Source organism: Prionailurus bengalensis, chromosome E1 (genome assembly GCF_016509475.1).
Source record: "Prionailurus bengalensis isolate Pbe53 chromosome E1, Fcat_Pben_1.1_paternal_pri, whole genome shotgun sequence".
NCBI classification, from domain to species: Eukaryota; Metazoa; Chordata; class Mammalia; order Carnivora; family Felidae; genus Prionailurus; species Prionailurus bengalensis.
In genome coordinates this window covers 22,995,471-23,014,121 of record NC_057347.1, presented here as the reverse complement: position 1 = coordinate 23,014,121, position 18,651 = coordinate 22,995,471, and the positions used below count along the sequence as shown (strand labels likewise).

General features: G+C 48.0%; 1 protein-coding gene across 2 annotated transcripts in view; it reads left to right on the top strand.

Annotated features, from left to right (window-relative positions):
- Positions 1-10,346: 10,346 nt before the first annotated feature.
- The window catches only part of MMP28 (matrix metallopeptidase 28), a 25,883-nt gene continuing 17,578 nt past the window's right edge, over positions 10,347-18,651 (top strand). The window contains exon 1 of one of the 2 annotated variants that reach the window (XM_043583732.1): positions 10,347-10,817. In XM_043583732.1, the coding sequence (XP_043439667.1) occupies positions 10,707-10,817 (111 nt within the window). In that variant the 5' untranslated portion in view covers positions 10,347-10,706. The remainder of the gene's footprint in view (positions 10,818-18,651) is intronic. The other variant, XM_043583731.1, reaches the window with a different exon arrangement.

Genomic DNA, 18,651 nt, shown 5'->3' with positions numbered 1-18,651 from the left:
ATAACCACTGCACGTGCTAGAATTGGACAATGCAGAGTGTCCTCTGAAAAGAGAGTAATGGCCCAGCCCACATGAAGGGCAGATGGGGTATTAAGGAAGGCTTCCTGGAGGAGATGCCTCCTAAACTGAGCCTTGAAGAAAGAACAGGAATTAGACAAGGGATGTGTATCAGGAATAGCATGCTGTGGGCGGAAAGAACTGTATTTGCAAAGACTATGAGAAAGCAAAATTCTGGGAATTGCAAATGGTTCTGTCTGTCTGGTCTGTGGAGTTGCACGGGTAGAGAGTGGTGATAAATGATAAGTGGGTGAAAGAAGTAGACAGAAGCCACATCTTGAAGAGTCTTGTGTGCTTTGCAGAAGCTTGGATATTAAATTAAAAACAATGATGGGGGGGGCACCTGGGTGGCTCAGTCAGTTAAGCGTCTGACTCTTGGTGTAGGCTCAGGTTATGATCTCAAGGTTCATGAGTTCAAGCCCCGTGTGGGGCTCTGCACTGACAATGCAGAGCCTGCTTGGGATTCTCTCTCCCTCTCTCTCTCTCTCCAACTAAATAAATAAACTTTAAAAAAAAAAAAAAAAAACAGGGGCCCCTGGGTGGCGCAGTCGGTTAAGTGTCCGACTTCAGCCAGGTCACGATCTCGCGGTCCGTGAGTTCGAGCCCCGCGTCGGGCTCTGGGCTGATGGCTCAGAGCCTGGAGCCTGTTTCCGATTCTGTGTCTCCCCCTCTCTCTGCCCCTCCCCCATTCATGCTCTGTCTCTCTCTGTCCCAAAAATAAATAAACGTTGAAAAAAAAAAAAAAACAATAGGGAAGGAGAGTCTGGCTGGCTCAGTCGGTGGAGCATGAAATTCTTGATCCCGGGGTGGTGTTTGAGTCCCACATTGGGCAGAGATATTACTTAAAAATATAGAGTCCTTCACAAAACAGAAGAGACTCATAAATATGGAACACAAACTGAGGATTACTGGAGGGGTTGTGAAAGGAAGGATGGGCTAAATGGGTAAGGGGCACTAAGGAATCTACTCCTAAAATCATTGTCGCACTATATGCTAACTAATTTGGATGTCAATTTTAAAAAATAAAAAATAAAATTTTTTTAATGTTTATTTATTTTTGAGAAAGAGAGCTCATGAGCATGAGTGGGGGAGGGGCAGAAACAGAAGGAGACACAGAATCTGAAGCAGGCTCCAGGTTCTGAGCTGTCAGCACAGAGCCTGACCTGAGGCTCGAACTCACGAACCACAAGATCATGACCTGAGTGGAAGTTGTATGCTTAACTCACTGAGCCACCCAGGCGCCCCTAAATAAAAAATAAAATTAAAAAAATAGAGAGAGAGTCCTTCAAGGGGTGCCTGGGTGGCTCAGTCAGTTAAGTGTCTGACTCTTGGTTTCAGTTCAGGTCACGATCTCGCAGTTTCATGGGTTCAAGTCCAACCTTGGGCTCTGTACTGATGGTGCTGAGCCATGGGGATTCTCTCTTTCTCCTTCTCTCTCTACCCCTCCCCCACTTGCATTGTCTCTCTCTCTCTCTCAAAATAATAAACTTCTATAAAAGAGTAGAACCCTTTAAAATAAAATAAAATCCTTTAAACAAACAAACAATAGGACACTTCTGAGGGATCTAATCAAAGGAGTGACATTTAGTTTTTTATATTCATTATTTCTTTTAACATTCTGGACATCCCTGTGAAATAGGTCTTGCTGTTATCCACATTTTGTCGATGAGAACACTGGAGCTCAGGGAGGTGAAACTCTACCAAGTTCACACAGAAAATTAGGGACAGAAGCAGAGCTCATATCCAGGCCTTTGGACTAAGCGCAAGGTTCTTTTTACAGTGTCCCTGGTGTCTCAAACGTGAAACCGAGAACTCCTTCCAAGTCTGTATTTCTCTGGAGCTTCTTTCCAAGGCCGCTTCTCTACCACAAACTGACTCACAGATTGAGTTCTGTGCCCCCCGTCTTCCAGGCTTTTGCCTGGGGATGATTGTCTGTAACCACCTTCGACCTTCACGCAGTCATTCTTCAAGCTACAGGATCTTGCTCCCTCTGTATCCACTATCCTGGACTCACTCTGCATAGTCATAGAAGACAGCAGATACATTGCACACACCAGCTTTAGCAGAATGTACCAGGGAAGGTCTTAGTACTGGGCCTGTTTGCCCCTGATGCATTCCTCAGATCCTCACTTGGAGAGCTAACCCCTCTAAGCTACATTCCAGTTTCAGAGAGTCCTTCAGGCAGTAGCTTCCAGCTAGAATCAGCCCCTGGGCATCCTGGTGGGAAATCAGATAGTAGAAAAAAGGGAAGAGCCAGGGTTATGTCTACCCCTCCTTCTCTGCTACAGGGGTGTCTCGGGCAGCAACTGTCTTCTCGAGAGATCATTTCTTTATAATAATAATATTATTATTATTATTAGAGAGAGAGAGAGAGAGAGAGAGTAGAGGAGAGAGGCAGAGAGAAAGGAAGAGAGAAAATCTTAAGCAGCCTCCACACCCAGCGAGGAAACCGACACGGGGCTCCAACCCACGAGCCTGGGCCAAAATCAAGAGTCGGACATTCAACCAACTGAGTCACCCAGGTGCCCCCAGAGATCATTTCTATTCATGGCCTTGGCTCCTGGGATCCTGTAGCCCCAATCCTCCCTTCATCCCTCCGTCCTATAGCTGGTAGAATCTTAGTGATGTTGATTAATTTTGGAGTTGCCTCCACCCCTCTTTGGCTTTCCAACCTTCCACCACCTGTGTAAGGTCTTGTAGGCCCCTGTAGACTGTGAACTTTCCTAGAGTGAGAAGGGAAGCCAGGAGAGGGAGCCACTTAGCAGAGCCACCATAGGACAGTCTGACCTGTTTTACTGTGGTTGCTCCGGCTGCTGTCATGAGAGTGGACCGTAGGGGGCAAGAGAGAAAGCAGTAAGACTACTGCTCCCACCAGAGAAAAAAAAACAATGATCTTTTGTCTCTTTTGAAACCCTATGGAACTCTCAGTTGCACCACATTATCCCAGGCTTGCCTACCTGATAACAGGCTGATTTGTTCTCTAGCTGGGTTGCCTGGTTCCCCTCTGAACTCCACAGTGCCCCACACAGTGCCTGAAACAGTAGGCACTAAAAAAAAAAAAAACAAAACAAAAAAACAAACAATTTTTTTAAGGGAAGGAAGACAACCTTGTGTTTAATGAACGAATAAATAAATGGGGTGGGGGGATGGCATGACTTGTCTTTCTGACTTGTCTGTAAGTTCTTCAAGCTCAAAGACCTTCTCTAGAACTTGGGCACAGAGTAAGTGTTCGTGAGTGTTGTTCAGAGACGGACAGCCTGTTCTGTGCCAGGTGTCACAGGCAGTAGGTAGTCCTAGCCATCATCACCACCTTCCCACCGCTATCCCAGGAGGTGTCCCTGGAATCCTGCTCTTCCAGCGTTCCTAGAGAGCAAGCATCCCATGAAGATTACCCCAAGGCTCTGCAAGGCAAGGGTTGATTTCTTGTAAATGACCAGCAACCCCATCCTCTGGACAGTGGCAGGCACTTCCTGTTTGGGGTGGAAAGGAACCAGACACTTTCCTGTTAGTAGGTCTTTTAAGCAAAGCAACAGATGCTGAGCAGGTCCTGGCCAGCCTTTCAGGCCAGATGCCTGGTGGTTAGACAGCCTTTATGTGGAAGGGAAGTGGGGCACAATGCCAGATTGGCTAGGCTTTTATTGTGCTCCTTGTAAGTCCCCTGGGTCCTGGTGTGAGTAAAAAACAAACCAGAAGAGGCTGCCGCCCTGCAAATCATGATGAGGGTTAGGAAAGATGGGCCTGCTCTGAGCCAGAGAGCTGTGGCTGGCAAGGAGGTGCTTGTGTGATTGTTCCGGGGCAGGCTTGTGTATGTCATCTGGATGTGAGTGTACCCCAGTGTGAACCTGTGTGGAGTATATACATGCATGTATGCTGGTGTCTGTGCACCCAGAATCCAGCACTTGACGGGATTATAAGTTATTGTCTAGCTTGCTCCCTATAGCAAATCAGGATAACAGAAAAGTTAGGACTTATTGTTGTCCCATTTTATTTTTTTAATTTTTTAAACATTTCGTACAGTTTATTTACTTTGAGAGAGACAGAGTGGAGAGGGTCAGAGAGAGAGAAAGAGAGAGAGAGAGAGAGAGAATCCCAAGAAGGCTCCGCACTGTCAGCACAGAGCCCCAGTGCGGGACTTGAACTCACAAACTGTGAGATCATAACCTGAGCCAAAACCTAGAGTCAGATGCTTAACTGACTGAGCCACCCAGGTGCCCCATTGTTGTCCCATTTTAAAATAGCGGAAAATCAGAGAGGTTATTTGACTTGCAAGGGATAACAGAGTATGAAAAAGTCAAGATTCAAACCCAATTTTGTCTCACTCCATATCTCTTGCTTTTTCTAGTCCTCTGGAGCATGTGTGTGTGTGTGTGTGTGTGTGTGTGTGTGTGTGTGTGTACTGGGAGGTAGATAGACAGGTACACTTGTGAGTGTGACCCAGACTCATGAGACCACATCCACATGTCAGAGAAGAAATTTCTCTTCCAGAGGGAGAAGTGGTTGCTAGGACTTCAGGGCTTCTAAAATTGAATCACAGCTAAGAATGCACAGAGGTTATGGTCAATAATGAATCCAAATTATCACAGCTAACATCCTCACAACTCTGGGGCATGCCTCCTCTTCAGGTCTCCCAAGCTGATCCCATGTCCTCATTCTTCTTCTTGTTCCTATTATTGTGATTTGGGGAGGTTGGTCGTTCTGTTAGTGTCTTTCTCCAGAGCCCAGAATTCCTTTTGATAAAATCTACTTTGTGCTCCGCACACTTCCTGGGAAGGAGGAAGGAGCACAGACAAAGCTAATTGTTCCTCATATTATGAAGAGAGAAACTGAGGCCCAGAAGGGGCCTTGTCCACATCCATATATCCTGCCTGATTCAAGGGGTCCTGGTCAGGAAGACGACTCATTGGCCAGCTGTTGCCTTCTGTCAGAGAAGAAGGAATGGCCCAGGCAGCTGCCAGCCACTCCCTGGAGCATGCAACAGACCCGAGCTCTGGCATGAGTTTCAGAGAAGTCTGTCCACTCTGGGAGAGTCAGGAAGCACTTTGGACCTGAAGTGAGCCCCGGTGCAGAGAGAGAGGGAGAGGAAGCAGCTCTCTTTGAAGAGGAGGAAAGGAGAGGACTGCCAGCCTAGCTGGGCCAGGAACTTGCTCAACCACAATGGAGAGGCAGGGAAGGAGAGAGACAGGCCTTTGGGAAACCTAGTCCTATCTTCCCCTTGAACATTGGTATCTAGTATTTAGTGATTCAGTAAGCCTGGAGTAGAGCTCAGGAATCTGAATTTTTTTATACTTTTTTTGAAGTTTATTTATTTTTGAGAGAGACAGAGCGTGAGCGGGGGAGGAGCAGAGAGAGAGGGTGACTCAGAATCTGAAGCAGGCTCCAGGCTCTGAGCTGTCAGCACAGAGCCCAGTGTGGGGCTTGAACTCACAAACCGCGAGATCATGACCTGAACTGAAGTCAGCGCTTAACTGACTGAGCCTCCCAAGCACCCCAGGAATCTGAATTTTTAACAAGTTTCTTCATGCAGGTGATCCACTGATCCTTCGACTTGAAATGAGACAGCATAGTGTTTAAGAGCTATCTGAGTTTGAACCCTGGCTCCATTACCAGATTCATGACCTTGGACAAATTATATAAACTTTTTTTTTTTTTTTTTTTTTTTTGGAGAGAGAGGGAGAGAGAGAGAGCACTAACAGGGAAGGGTTAGAGGTAGAGAGAGAGAGAGAGAGAGAGAGAGAGAATCTTAAGCAGATTCCACACTGAGCCTGACACAGGGCTTGATCTCACAATCGTGAGATCATGACCTAAGCCGAAATCAAGAGTCGGACACTTAACTGACTGAGCCACTCAGGCACCCCTAGTTTTCTCATCTTTAAAATAAGGATGCTTGTAGGGTGGCTCAATCGGTTGAGTGTCCAACTGTGGCTCGGGTCATGATCTCACAGTTCATGGGTTCAAGCCCCACTTTGGGCTCTGTGCGGACAGTTCGGAGCCTGGAGCCCACTTCAGATCCTGTGTCTCCCTCTCTCTGCCCCTCCCCACTCACGTTCTCTCTCTCTCTCTCTCTCTCTCTCTCTCTTTCTCCCCCCACCCCCGCTCTCTCTCTTTCAAAAACAAACATTTAAAAAAAATTTTTTTTTAATTTTTTTTTCCAACGTTTTATTTATTTTTGGGACAGAGAGAGACAGAGCATGAACAGGGGAGGGGCAGAGAGAGAGGGAGACACAGAATCGGAAACAGGCTCCAGGCTCTGAGCCATTAGCCCAGAGCCCGACGCGGGGCCCGAACTCACGGACCGCAAGATCGTGACCTGGCTGAAGTCGGACGCCTAACCGACTGCGCCACCCAGGCGCCCCTAAAAAAATTTTTAATAAGGATGCTTATAATGGTAGCTTTCTCCCGAGGAAGCTGCAAAGATTCAGTGACATGATTTGCATAAAGCACATAGCACATACAGGGCACATGTTAATTTCTCAACAAGTATCAACCACTATTATTTGTTCCAACTCTTCATTCCCATCCCCACCCCCACTCCCACCAAAGGAGAAAATGAAGGTATTAGATTCACATAGGGACTTGTCATCACAGTATTGTTTTGCATGTGGCTGATCCATAACTATTCTCCCCCAGAAGAGTATCCCCGTCACTCTTCTGATGCCCTTGCTGTGGACCGAGCTTCTTCCAATAAACTACCCTCCCTTTCCCATTTTCCTTTCTTCCTCAGTGTCCCTCTACATAGCAGGCCACCCTCCTCCACCCCATCAAAGTGATTTGGCTCAGGATGTGTCCTGGAAAGTAAAAACATACGGCAGGTAAGTTGTGGAGCTGCGTAGGCCCCTGGATTCCTGAAGAAGATCAGAGAATCTGGTGCTCTGGGGCTTAGGAGTAAGCTTTGGAGGCAGAAGGGAACTGAAATTCCTGCTTACCCAGACTCTAACTATGGAAACATGCTGTCTTTCTGGGAAATGGAGACATCCTGTCCCAAGATATGGTTGAAGCCCAGAATAAGTGGGCAAACAAGGCTCTGTTGTGCATAAATTCTTGCAGGCACTTTCAAGTCTGGATGGCATCTCCAAGTGACCACAAACAGGCAGACTGGGACAAGTGAGGATGGGATGAAATAATCTAGCCAAGAATACAAGAGGGAAGTGGAGGAAGTCAACGTTCAAACAAAGCAGTGGTGCTAGTTTTCAAGGTCCAGGGACGATGGCTAGCCTGAGATGCAGAGAAAGACCAGAGGGCCAGCTCTCTGAGTGGCTGAATCCTCCCAGTCACTCAGCCCTCCAGGGAAGCATTGCTTCCTACCCTTCCCTCCCCTCCCCTCCCAGTGCAGCTGAAATGGAGACCCTCTGGGATGTACTGGAGGGAGGGATGGAGAAATTCTGCCTGGAGAAAGAACTGGAAAACCTGGGATAGACTCCAACTTGGCCCACAATGTCCTTACCAACTGGTGTTCCTCAGAGCTCGCTGCTCCAAAACAGAGTAGTATCTGGCCTTTCAAAATCCACTCATTGATGGGAAGAAAGTGGAATCCCCATCCACTGTTGGTGGGAATGCAAATTGGTGCAGCCACGCAGGCAAACAGTATTGAGGTTCCTCAAAAAGTTGAAAATAGGGGCACCTGGCTGGCTCAGTCAGTAGAGCATGAGACTCTTGATCTTGGGACTGTGAGTTGGAGCCCCACATTGGGTGTAGAGATTACTTAAAAATAAAATATTTTGGGGGTGTCTAGGTGGCTGTTTGTTAAGTGGCCGGCTTTGGCTCAGGTCATGATCTTATGGTTTGTGGATTCGAGCCCCGTGTCGGGCTCTGTGCTGACAGCTCAGAGCCTGGGGCCTGCTTTGGATTCTATGTCTCCCTCTCTCTCTGCCCCTCCCCTACTCATGTGCTCTCTCTCTCTCTCAAAAATAAACATTTAAAATGTTTTTAAATAATATCTTTTTAAAAAATACTTTTAAAAAGTTAAAAATAGAATATCCTATGATCCAGCAATCACACTACTAGGTATTTACCCAAAGAATACAAAAATACAATTCAAAGGGATACATGCACCCCGATGTTTATAGAAGCATTATCCACAATAGCCAAATTATGGAAACAGCCCAGTGTCCGTTAATTGATAAACAACCACCTCTTCTTTAGAGGTGGTTATATGCAATGGAATATTACTCAGCCATAAAAAAGAATGAAGTCTTGCCATTTGCAATGACATGGATGGAGCTAGAGAGTACTGAGTGAAATAAGTCAGAAAAAGACAAATACCGTATGAGTTCACTCATATGTGGAATTTAAGAGACAAAATGAATGAGCAAAGGGGAAAAGAGAGAGAGAGGCAAACCAAGAAGTAGACTTTTAACTATAGAGAACAAACTGATGGTTACCAGAGAGGAGGTACGTGGGAGGATGGGTGAAATAGGTGAGACAATTAAGGAGTGCACTTGTGATGAGCACTGGGTATTGTATGTGTTAAACCACTAAATTGTACACCTGAAACTAATATTATACTGTATGTTAACTAACTGGAATTTAAATAAAAACTGAAAAATAATCCACCTATTGGTCAAGGGCACTATATACCACATCATACCTGCAACCTTCAGACAACACACACACATACACACACACTCTGGGGTTACCGGATAAAGTAGGGGCCACCAAGTTAAACTTGAATTTCAGATCCTGGTGAATGTTTTAGTATAAGATGTCCCAAACATTGCACTGGCACATACTTATCCTAAAAAAGATTACTTGTCGTTAACCCGATACTCAAATTTAACAGGACATCCTGTATTTTTATTTGCTAAATCTAGCAACCCTGCCCTACTCGCCTTCAGAATCTCCATCCTGTAAGCTCACCACGGGACTCTGCTTAAACCTGTAGGCTGTGTCACAGTTGTCCTGATCCGAGAGCCTTCCTTCCAGGCTGCCCCGCTAGACTGAAAACTCTCTGAGGGGAAGGCCCAGGCCTTGACGATCACCTCTGGGCCTTCGTGACAGGCAAGGACGCTCCTTATGAATGTACACAACGGCATCAGTGGAGAAGGGGCACCTACAGGATAAAACATACGTTATAACTCTATGCCCGAAATCGAGGCCCTGGCGGAGGGTTGCAAAGGCCGCCTTTTATTCACTGGCCTGCGCAAAGGTGCACCTGTTTCTAATTGGCTCGCCTGAGAGGACTGCCCCCTTTTCATTGGTTGGGTGGGGCAGTGGGCGTGGCCTGTTCCAATTTTTTAGCTCACGGAACCTCTCTCTCTAAGTCCACTGAAAGAGGTGCCTTTTTAAAATTTTAAAACTCTGATGGAGAGTGCCACCTTTTTTTGAAGTAACACAAAAACCTTCTGTGTACTACTAAGGCTTTAAGTCTTAGGATAAGAAGTCATTACATTTGCTTAGCACTTTAGACATTCCAAATTACACATATCAACTCCTGGAATCGCTACAACAGTCCCCTTGGTGGTGGGTAACATTGGGCCATTTGCATTTCACAGATTAGCAAATTGAGACTAGAAGAGCAGCAACCTGCTCACTGTTACTCAGGCAGATAATAAAGGCAGTTTATTTGTGTTTAGTGCGAGTTTAGCGAAGGCTCTCCACAAATCGCTTCGCTCCACCTTCAATACAGACTATGTGAAATGTAAAGCGCAAAGCACTTTACTCTTGTTTTTTAAAATCTTCATGCGACTCTGGGAACTAAACATCACTTTGCTCTCATTTTATTGATGAGGAAACTGGCACTCGAAAGTAGTTAAATCCTTTGCCAAAAGTCACAAAGCTGCACTCTGCTATTTATTTATCGGGTACTGCACGATGTCAGGCAGTGCTCAGTTACTTACAGATCTTATTTACTCATTAAATGCTCCCTACAACCACATGACATTGGTATTCTCATTATCGCCATTTACTGATGAGAAAAATATGTTCAGAGAGGGTGAGTGACTTGCCCATGACCACGCAGACAGCAAGTTAGTTGAGGCAGGATTCACACGACTAGCAAAGAATCAGATCTGGAACTCAAACCCAATTATTCTGATCCCAGCCCAGGGCTCCTTCTCTTCTAGCCCAGAATCTCGCTCCCTGCCAGCCTGACTGAAATAATCAGTGACCCTCTGGTAGGCCAGGACACCACCGCCCCGCCCCCGCTTGATCGAAGTCTTAGGGTAGCTACAGTCTCCAGAAGACCCCTCTTCCCCCGCCCTCCCCGGAGAGTTCGGATCAATTGGAGGTGGCTGGAGAGAGAACGGGTGGGCAGGGCGGCGGCGGGCACCGGGCCAGGCTCTGCAGCCGGAGGAAGAGGCTCCGGGACTGCGGCGCGTTCCAGCGGCGGAGCGGAGTGGGTGGGGCCGGAGTGCCCGGCCCCCGCCCCTCCTCCCTCCCTTCCTCCCTTGCCTTCCAGGTCCCCCGCCGGCGACCCGCCGGCAGGCACTGCCTGGTCTGCACCACTTGGGGCCGGATCCCGGTGAAGCGGCCAGAGGGGCGGCCCCGCGCACCGAGCCGGGGCTCCGGCGCACCCCTAGGCCCTCCCTCCTCCGCGCGGGGGCGGCGCAGAGCTGGAGCATCCGCGGGGTCCCGGGCACCACTGACCGCCTCGGGCAGCCGCGCGCTCAGCGGCTCCCCACGTGCCCGCGCCCCGTGGCGGGGGCGGCGGCGAGATGGCGGCGCGTGTCGGCCTCCTGCTGCGCGCCCTGCCGCTGCTGCTGTGGGGCGGCCTGGACGCCCAGCTCGCCGAGCGCGGAGGCCAGGAGCTGCGCAGGGAAGCGGAGGTAAAGGATGTGTGCAGGGCGGAAAGGGAGCCGCGGGCTAGAGACCCCCCCCCCCCCAGAACTTTGCAGTCAGGTCACCCAGCCGTCCCATCTGAGCCGGCAATCTGCACTACCCTCCCGGTGTCCGCGCTCTACACACTTGCACACAAAGAGTCTGGGGAACATTCTCCCCCGTGCCAGGGCTGGGACCACCCAGGCACGCGGATCTGCATTGATTTTCCCGGACGGGGGAAGGAGGAGCGACAAGATGGGACAGGCGGGCAACAACAGAGAGAGAAGTGGCCTCTGCACCCTAGTTTGACACGGACCTACTGCCCCTCACCGCCTAGGCTGGGGAGACTTGGCCATTCATTCATCCGATGCCCCTAGCCTTCCCAGAGGCTGCAGAGCCCCCCAGATTGGTGAGGTGGAGAGAGTACCGCCGACTGGCCAGGGACACAGGAGGCAACACTGGCTTCCTGAGCTGGTGCTGCCACTGAGCCAGCGGCTTGTCAGCGCCCAAGCTCGGGACTAGTTTCATAACCTGTAAAATGGGTAAGAATATTATATATAGTCTCAAGGATTGCTTCTAAGGAGTTTTGGAACAGTGCTTCAGGACCGAATTTGACAAAGGGGGCAGAGAGTTGGAGGTGAACCTTAAACACTTCCCATTTCACTTTCCTCCTTTTGGAATTCAGCTGCTTGCTGTAGATTGCACAAGGGGAACTTTTTGAAGGCAGGGGTGGGGCTCCACTTGGGGTATCTATTTTCCAGATAAAGGTGATTGTAATAATACATCAGTATCCATCTCTGTCTGTATTCGCAAGATTAGAACTGGGGTCTCCACTATTTTAAGAAGTTCTAATTTTTTTTTTGAGAGAGAGAACGTGCCTAACACAAGCGAGGGAGGGGGAGGGGCAGAGGGAGAGAGAGAGATCTTAAGCAGGGTCCACTCGGGCTTGATCTCATGAACCCAAGATCATGACCTGAACCAAAACCAAGAGTCCATCGCTTAACGGACTGAGCCACCCAGGCGCCCCAAGGAGAAGTTCTAAGTTCTTGAGCCCAGTGCTCTGCCCTGAGACTCTTGCTCCCTAAAAGCTTCTTTCCTGTTCTGAAACTGCCAGCCAAGAAATTCTCAGTACCTCCCATTCCTCTTCCTAAGAAGAGGCATGCTGAATCTAGTAAACCTACAGAATGAAGAGGCCCCCATTGAATGGCTCTTCATCCCATCAGCCAGCTCCCATCACTATTCTGGAATATTTGGAAATTACCTTATTTCAACAAGGGGGTCCTGTGTCAAACTCCTTCACCTGCTCCCCTTCCAAGCACTGGTCTCTTGTTCTGTGCTCTCTGCTTTTGCATGTTTGGGAATCACTGTGTTTCACTGAATTTTGAAACTTACAACATCAAGTGCACAGTTCTCATGGCCCCGGGAGAAGGCTTCTGTCTACCAAGCCAAGTCCTATTAAGAGTCCCGCCCCACCTCCCCCAAAGTCTGGGTCCCAGACAATCCTTGGCAGGAGAACAGAGACAATATCTCTGCCGCCCATGCCTGTGGTGGCCCCAGATGGAGAGAATTTTATCTTGGGGTGTGCTTGGGAAGCATAATACTAAGCAGATTGGGTCTCTTGCAGTCTATTTAACATAAATTGGGGGAAGGGGATTTTTACCTCGGAGAACAACAAAAATTTTAAATGTATAAAAAATCCTGGAAAAGTGTAATGGGTGTGTATGCATCTTTATATGCCTAGGCATGTACATATGTATGTATATATAATGCAGATTGGGGGGTGTGAGTGTGTCTGTATGAGCTTCTGTATATGGTCAATTGCATCAGCTTCAGTGTCAGACAGACCTGTGTGCAAACCATAAGTGAGTCATTTAATCTCTATGAAGTTTTCTTCTCTGTACAGAGGAGGTTAATAATAAATACCTATTTCGTAAGACTGCTATGCGGCTTCGTTGAGATAATGTATATAAAATGATCAACACAATGCCCAGTCCATAGAAAGCAGTCTATAAAAGGAAGTTGCTTTCAATATTGTTGCTGTTATTATTTATCTTTATCATTATTTTAGAGAACAGATTAAAGTCCTGGGTTGGTGACTTAGCTCTCCTAGAACAATAACACAGGGCAAAATATGTGAGGCAACTATTTTCAGCATCAGACAAGAGGCAGCACAGGGCTATAATTCCTAAGAGATGGTGTTGCAGTTACTATGGCTACATTATAAATGACCCCAGAACTTAGTAAAGTCAAACAAACATTTATTATGTTCATAGATACTGTGGGTCAGAATTTCAAACAGGGCACATAAGAGCAGCTTGTCTCTGCTCTACAATGTCTGAGGATGGGATCATCTGACGGCTCGCTGGCTGTCAACTGGGGGCCACGATTTTCTCCTATGGGCCCATCCACATGGTTTCTCCATGTGGGCTGGTTTGGGCCCAAATGTGGTGGCTGGGTCTCCAGGATGAGTGTGCTGAGAGACAGAGAGAGGGCAGAAGTCCTATTCTCTTTATGACTGAGACTAGGAAGTTGCACAGCATTGCTTCTGCTGCACCCCATCGATCGGCTGGAGCAGTCACAAGCTCCAGATCAAGGGGAAGGAACACAGACTGGTGGCAGGAGTGTTGAAGTCATTGTAAGAAGAGCATGGGAATGTTCTTATTGTTGTGGTCACTTGGGGAAATACAACCATCCACAGAAGGGAACCACACAAAGTGAGCCCCGTGATCACCCTGGCTCTTTGCTCAGGTATAATTCCCTGACTACGGTACAGAGCTAGACCCCCAAGCAAAGCACAGCACTCCTGCTGAGCTTGTGGGCAAAGTTCAGAATTCAGGACAGAGAAGGAAAGAAAGAATAAAAACCAGCTGTGTGATCTTGAGCTAGTCCCCTCACTTCTCCAGGCTACAGTTTCCTCCTTTGTTAAAATGAGGGAGTAAAATTTCTTAAATGACTCTCCCAGAGCTAACATTCTTTGGCTTTGGTGTGTTTGTGTGCCAGTGCCTGTATGGGTGCGTGAGTGTGTGTCCATTTCATCTGCCTGTGTGTCCATGTCTGTCTGTGTGCATGTGTCTGCATTCCCATTCCCATGTCTCCGTGTTTATCCCTGCGTCCTGTGTGCATGGCTGTATGTGTCCCTTGTATGCATACAAAGTAATAAAGTCGAGGGTTTTCCAAAGTGGGCTTTGCCTAGGAGGAGACTGACCTCTCACAAAGCTACATTATGAACAAGTTCATTGTTGCCCACTTGGGAAAACTAGGGCTGCTTACGAGACACTAGTGAGCAGGAAGGGCCTCCACTGCTGAGTTGCAGGATTGAGAGTTAATGAATGACCTCATCACCTTGGACCCCCTCCTGATCCCAATCAGGCCCTACTCTGTTTTTGGGTGACACAGACTGTCCCAAGGGATCTACCTACTGTGCTGTGCTTGGACCTTCTTTAAAACACCCAGGTGGTATGTCCAAGACCTGCCTTCCCCTTGGTGGTCTATGCATATCTGCATAGCTACTCCCATTGTGTCAGTACAATAAGGGGCTGGCTAGTTCATTTCTCCAGGGAAACATTGGAGCTTCTGTGGAGTCTCCACCCCCAGATGCAGTGTCTGTTTCTCATACCCCAGAGCTATTCATTTGGCTTTTTGTGAGTCAGAAGCCCAGAAGCCCGGGCGTGGAAGCCATTCCTCAGCTCAGCTCAGTGACTCATGGGTGCAGGGTAAATAGAGGCTCTCAAGGGTCCCAGAGAACCATGAGTTGGTGGAAAAGCAGTAGTCAAAACAGTAGAAAACCAAGAAATCTAGCAAAAGCTGGGTGGTGGAAGTAGGAACATAGCAGCAAGATAGGTAGACAACTCTGGTTAGAGCATGATTTCATGCCCTAAATTTAGCCCTGCAATCCTAGTGAGGACCATTCAGTATGATTATTTGGCTTTAGAAGAAGTACAAGAGGGGTCTGGGTGGAGACTGACCAGCTAATTTTTTCCAACTTCCTTAAGGATGCAAAATGAAAGAAGCGGGGAATACAGCAAGAGATATCAAAGCTACTCCCAGACAGAACTTTGTGAATATGAGACTAGGGACAAGGGAAAGGGGGGGGGGGGGGGGAGAGGCAGGGAGTCAGAGGGAAGGGGAGACTTTGCCCAAAATAAAGGGAAAGGGTCTGAGCTGGTCCGACTGCCCTGGGGCCTTCTGTAGACTCCAGGAGCCAGAGAACAAAGGCAAAGCATCCCGGAAACATGTTTGTCTTTGGGAAGGAACATGCTTGAGTCCTGATGAATGAATACCTGTAGCTTGTCAGAAGACCTGTTTGGGGTGTGATGGGAGATGTGATCCCAGCTTCTATTGAAAGCCAGAGTCCACCACCTAAACATCTTCTTTCCTCTGCTCTGCCCCTGAACCTGCTTGCAGAAGAGGTGGGAGGAATCCAGCTAGAACCATCCCCAGCTTTGCCTTTTTCTCATTTAAGAATTGTCTCCCCAGTGGAGAGAGCAGGTTGGAAGCTTTGCCTTCAGTTTTAAAGCTTCTGAGTCACTTGTTTGAATGTCAAATAAGACATCCAGGGATAGGTAGAGAGGATCTGAACTCACTTAGGATCCTTTAGTAAGGCACTGCTTGCTCTCCTGAGACTTTCTTTCCCCATCTTTAACATGGGATTAGCAACACCCATCCTGCCTATGTTCTTGAAGGTGATTCTGAAACTCAAAGGTGGAAACCCCTTAAAAGTTCTGCACTAGTCAAGGACTCACTGTGTTCCTGATTACAAGAAAATATTTTTATTTCTGCCAAGGCAGAACACCAACTATCATCCCTTGCATCTTGACTTGGTTAATAGTGCTCAAGATGTATTGAATGACAAAGACAATCACAGAGTCACTCTGGAAAGAATGAAATCACAATGAAAGGTGATACGAGATGAAATAAGTCACAGGTAAAGCAACATGGTTTCTGCATGAGCTTGCCATTTTGCAATTTAAAAAGTCTTGGTCTCAGTTTTGCTCCTGCAGTTCTTTGATACTGAGGGTATCACGGCCACTCTTTAGATGTAAGACTGGGCCCTGCCCTTCCTAGACTTACCTAACACAGTTCCTTTCTAGCAATAACTCTCTGTGACTATAGCAGGGAACACAACGTTTTTAATGGGGCAACTACCATAAAGCTCTCCCAAGGCATCTACTTACTGGATTTTTACCACACTCCTGTGAGAAACCTAAAGCATTCTTACCCCCATGTCACACTTTGAGTCACAGAGAGGTTAAGTAACTTTGTAATAGTTCACGTAGCTAATCAGTTACAGAGGCAAGGTCATGATGGTAGATTAAGGTGGAGTACATTTTAGCTCTAATTCAACTCTCTCATTCTATAGAAGAAGAAACTGAGGCCCAGAGAGGCACAGAACTTGCCTAAGGACACACAGTTCTTAGTAGCAAAGGAATAAAACTCAAGACACAGCCCAGTGCTGTTGCCCTGCCAGGCCAGTGACTCAGAATTCTCGACTCAGGCCTTAATTCATTTTGCTACACCTCATTGCTAGTCTTGCCTTGATACAAAATGACCAGAATTTCCCCATCCCTCAAGCACTAAAGGGGCTGGGCTCTACACACCCTCCCACGGCAAGTCAGGACAGACGCAAGGCTAGAACCCCAGAGTTCCAATTCCACTCAGTTTCCTGGGTCCCAGGGAGAATCATTTTCATTTTACCCAGACACCACAGCCCCTCCCAGGACTTCTTAGAGACGACTCCCCGGGGAAGCGGCCCCAGCCCTGAGCAAGTGGGTGAGGCAGGTTGTCACAAGCTTCTAGGTCTGGGCAGGGTGAATCACGGAAGGGCACAGTCCTCCGCCTTCCTCTCTGCTCCGTTCAAGCGTTGGGATCTGCAGGAGAGAGGGTGGGTGGAGAACAGGGAAAAGAGAAAACGTGGTGTCTGGAACTGCAAGGCTGAGAGGAGCTGCCAGGACACAGCCTCCATGGGGGTGACCCCAAGTGGAGCTCAGGGGGTCCCTAAGAGATCCCAGGAAAAGCCCTAGGAAAATGACAGCCCAGAAGGGAAATGACACCTCCAAGGTGTTAGTGATCAAGCTGGAATGAGAACAGGAGCTCCACCTCCTAGTCCTGTGTCTCTTCCTGGGATCCCTTGGCCACACTGTCACCTGCCCCACACCCCTGCTCTTTATCCCATGCAGACAGGGCATTTCTGTCACCTTGGCAGGCAAAAACTGAGGCTTGGCAAATGGGCTCACAGAAGAGAGTTAGGGGACAACACCCAGGGATGTGGCTCTGCCTCCTCTCTGCAGCACTGAGGACATGAAGGGGCCCCTTCCTATATGTAATTTTAAAATGTTCATATTAAAAATATTAATGTTCATGGGGCGCCTGGGTGGCTCAGTTAGTTAAGTGTACAACGTGGGCTCAGGTCGTGGGCTCAGGGTTCGTGAGTTTGAGCCCCATGTCAAACTCTGTGCTGGCAGCTCAGAACCTGGAGCCACCCCCCTCTGCCCCTCCTCCCTCCCTTGTGTACTCGCTCTCCCTCCCCCTCTCTCTCTCTCGTAAATAAACATTAAAAAATTAATGTTCATATTAAAAATAAAATAAGTATAAGGGAATCCTTAAGTTCTGATCATTGCTATTATAATATTTTAGTGCTTTTATGGAAATATAGAATGTCAAATTCTTAAAATTTATTTTTCTCATTCCTTTGGTGTCTCTTGGCCTGGTCACGTGCTCACACAGCCTCCTGGGAATTCAGCTCTGGCTTGCAACCCGCAGGGTCCCAGAGACCAGTCAGGAAGAGAGGCCCAGGATTTCCTCTCTGAAGGACCCCTAAAAAAAAAAAAAAAGGCCTCCACCCCCATCCTGCCCTCCACACCACCGTGCCTGCCAAAGTACCAGGCGCGGCAGCCCAGCCAGGAAACAGGAGACGCCGCTAGTCAGTACCCCCTCCCTTCTCCTGCACTGTCCAAGGCCTCATAGTTCCAGAACCAGAGCCAACTTTCTGATAAGGGCTGGGCGGGTTTTCGGGGAGGAGCACAGGGAGTGCCAGCTTGTTAGCCTGTGACCCAGCCTCTCCCAAGTCACTCGGCAAATCTGCTTCTAAGGGACATTGATTTCCTGGCTTCCTTTAGAAAGCCTGGCTGGGCACCTGGGGCACCTGGGTGGCTCAGTCGGTTAAGCATTGAACTTCAGCTCAGGTCATGATCTCATGGTTTGTGGGTTCGAGCCCCGCATCGGGCTCTGTGCTGACAGCTCAGAGCCTGGAGCCTGCTTCAGTTTCTGTCTCCCTCTCTGTCTGCCCCTCCCCACTCGTACTCTGTCTCTCTCTCTATATAAAAAATAAACATAAAAAAAATGTTTTTAAAGCCACTCTATCCATCCTCACCAAGGGAAAGGGAGGAGGCAAGGAAGAGTACAAGGTACCTGGCTGGGGTGAGGCAAGTCTAAGATAGAGCACCTGAATGGAGAACAGAGGTGTAACTGCCTTGTTCAGAGCGTTTGTTTCCCATCTTGTTAGATGGGTTACATTCCAAAAGTCTGTTAGGTTTCTACTAAGGTAAAACAACTAGATCAACTGTTCATTGAGTATTTACTATGCACGCTAGATGTCCGTTGCTTTACTTCATCCTTCTGAGAATCCTTTGAGGCTATTCTTGTTTTCACATTGTGGGTAAAGAAGCAGAGGCTCAGAGATGTTAAGTAGTTTGTCCCTGGCCACCCAAAGTCAGGGTCAGGAACAGATGCTTGATTCCAAGCCTGGTGGCTAGTCCATGATGCCACACTATTTTAGGCAATACATAGTCTCCAGATTAAGCCACTAGAACCCCTTTAATCCATTATGCATCCCCAAATAGTATA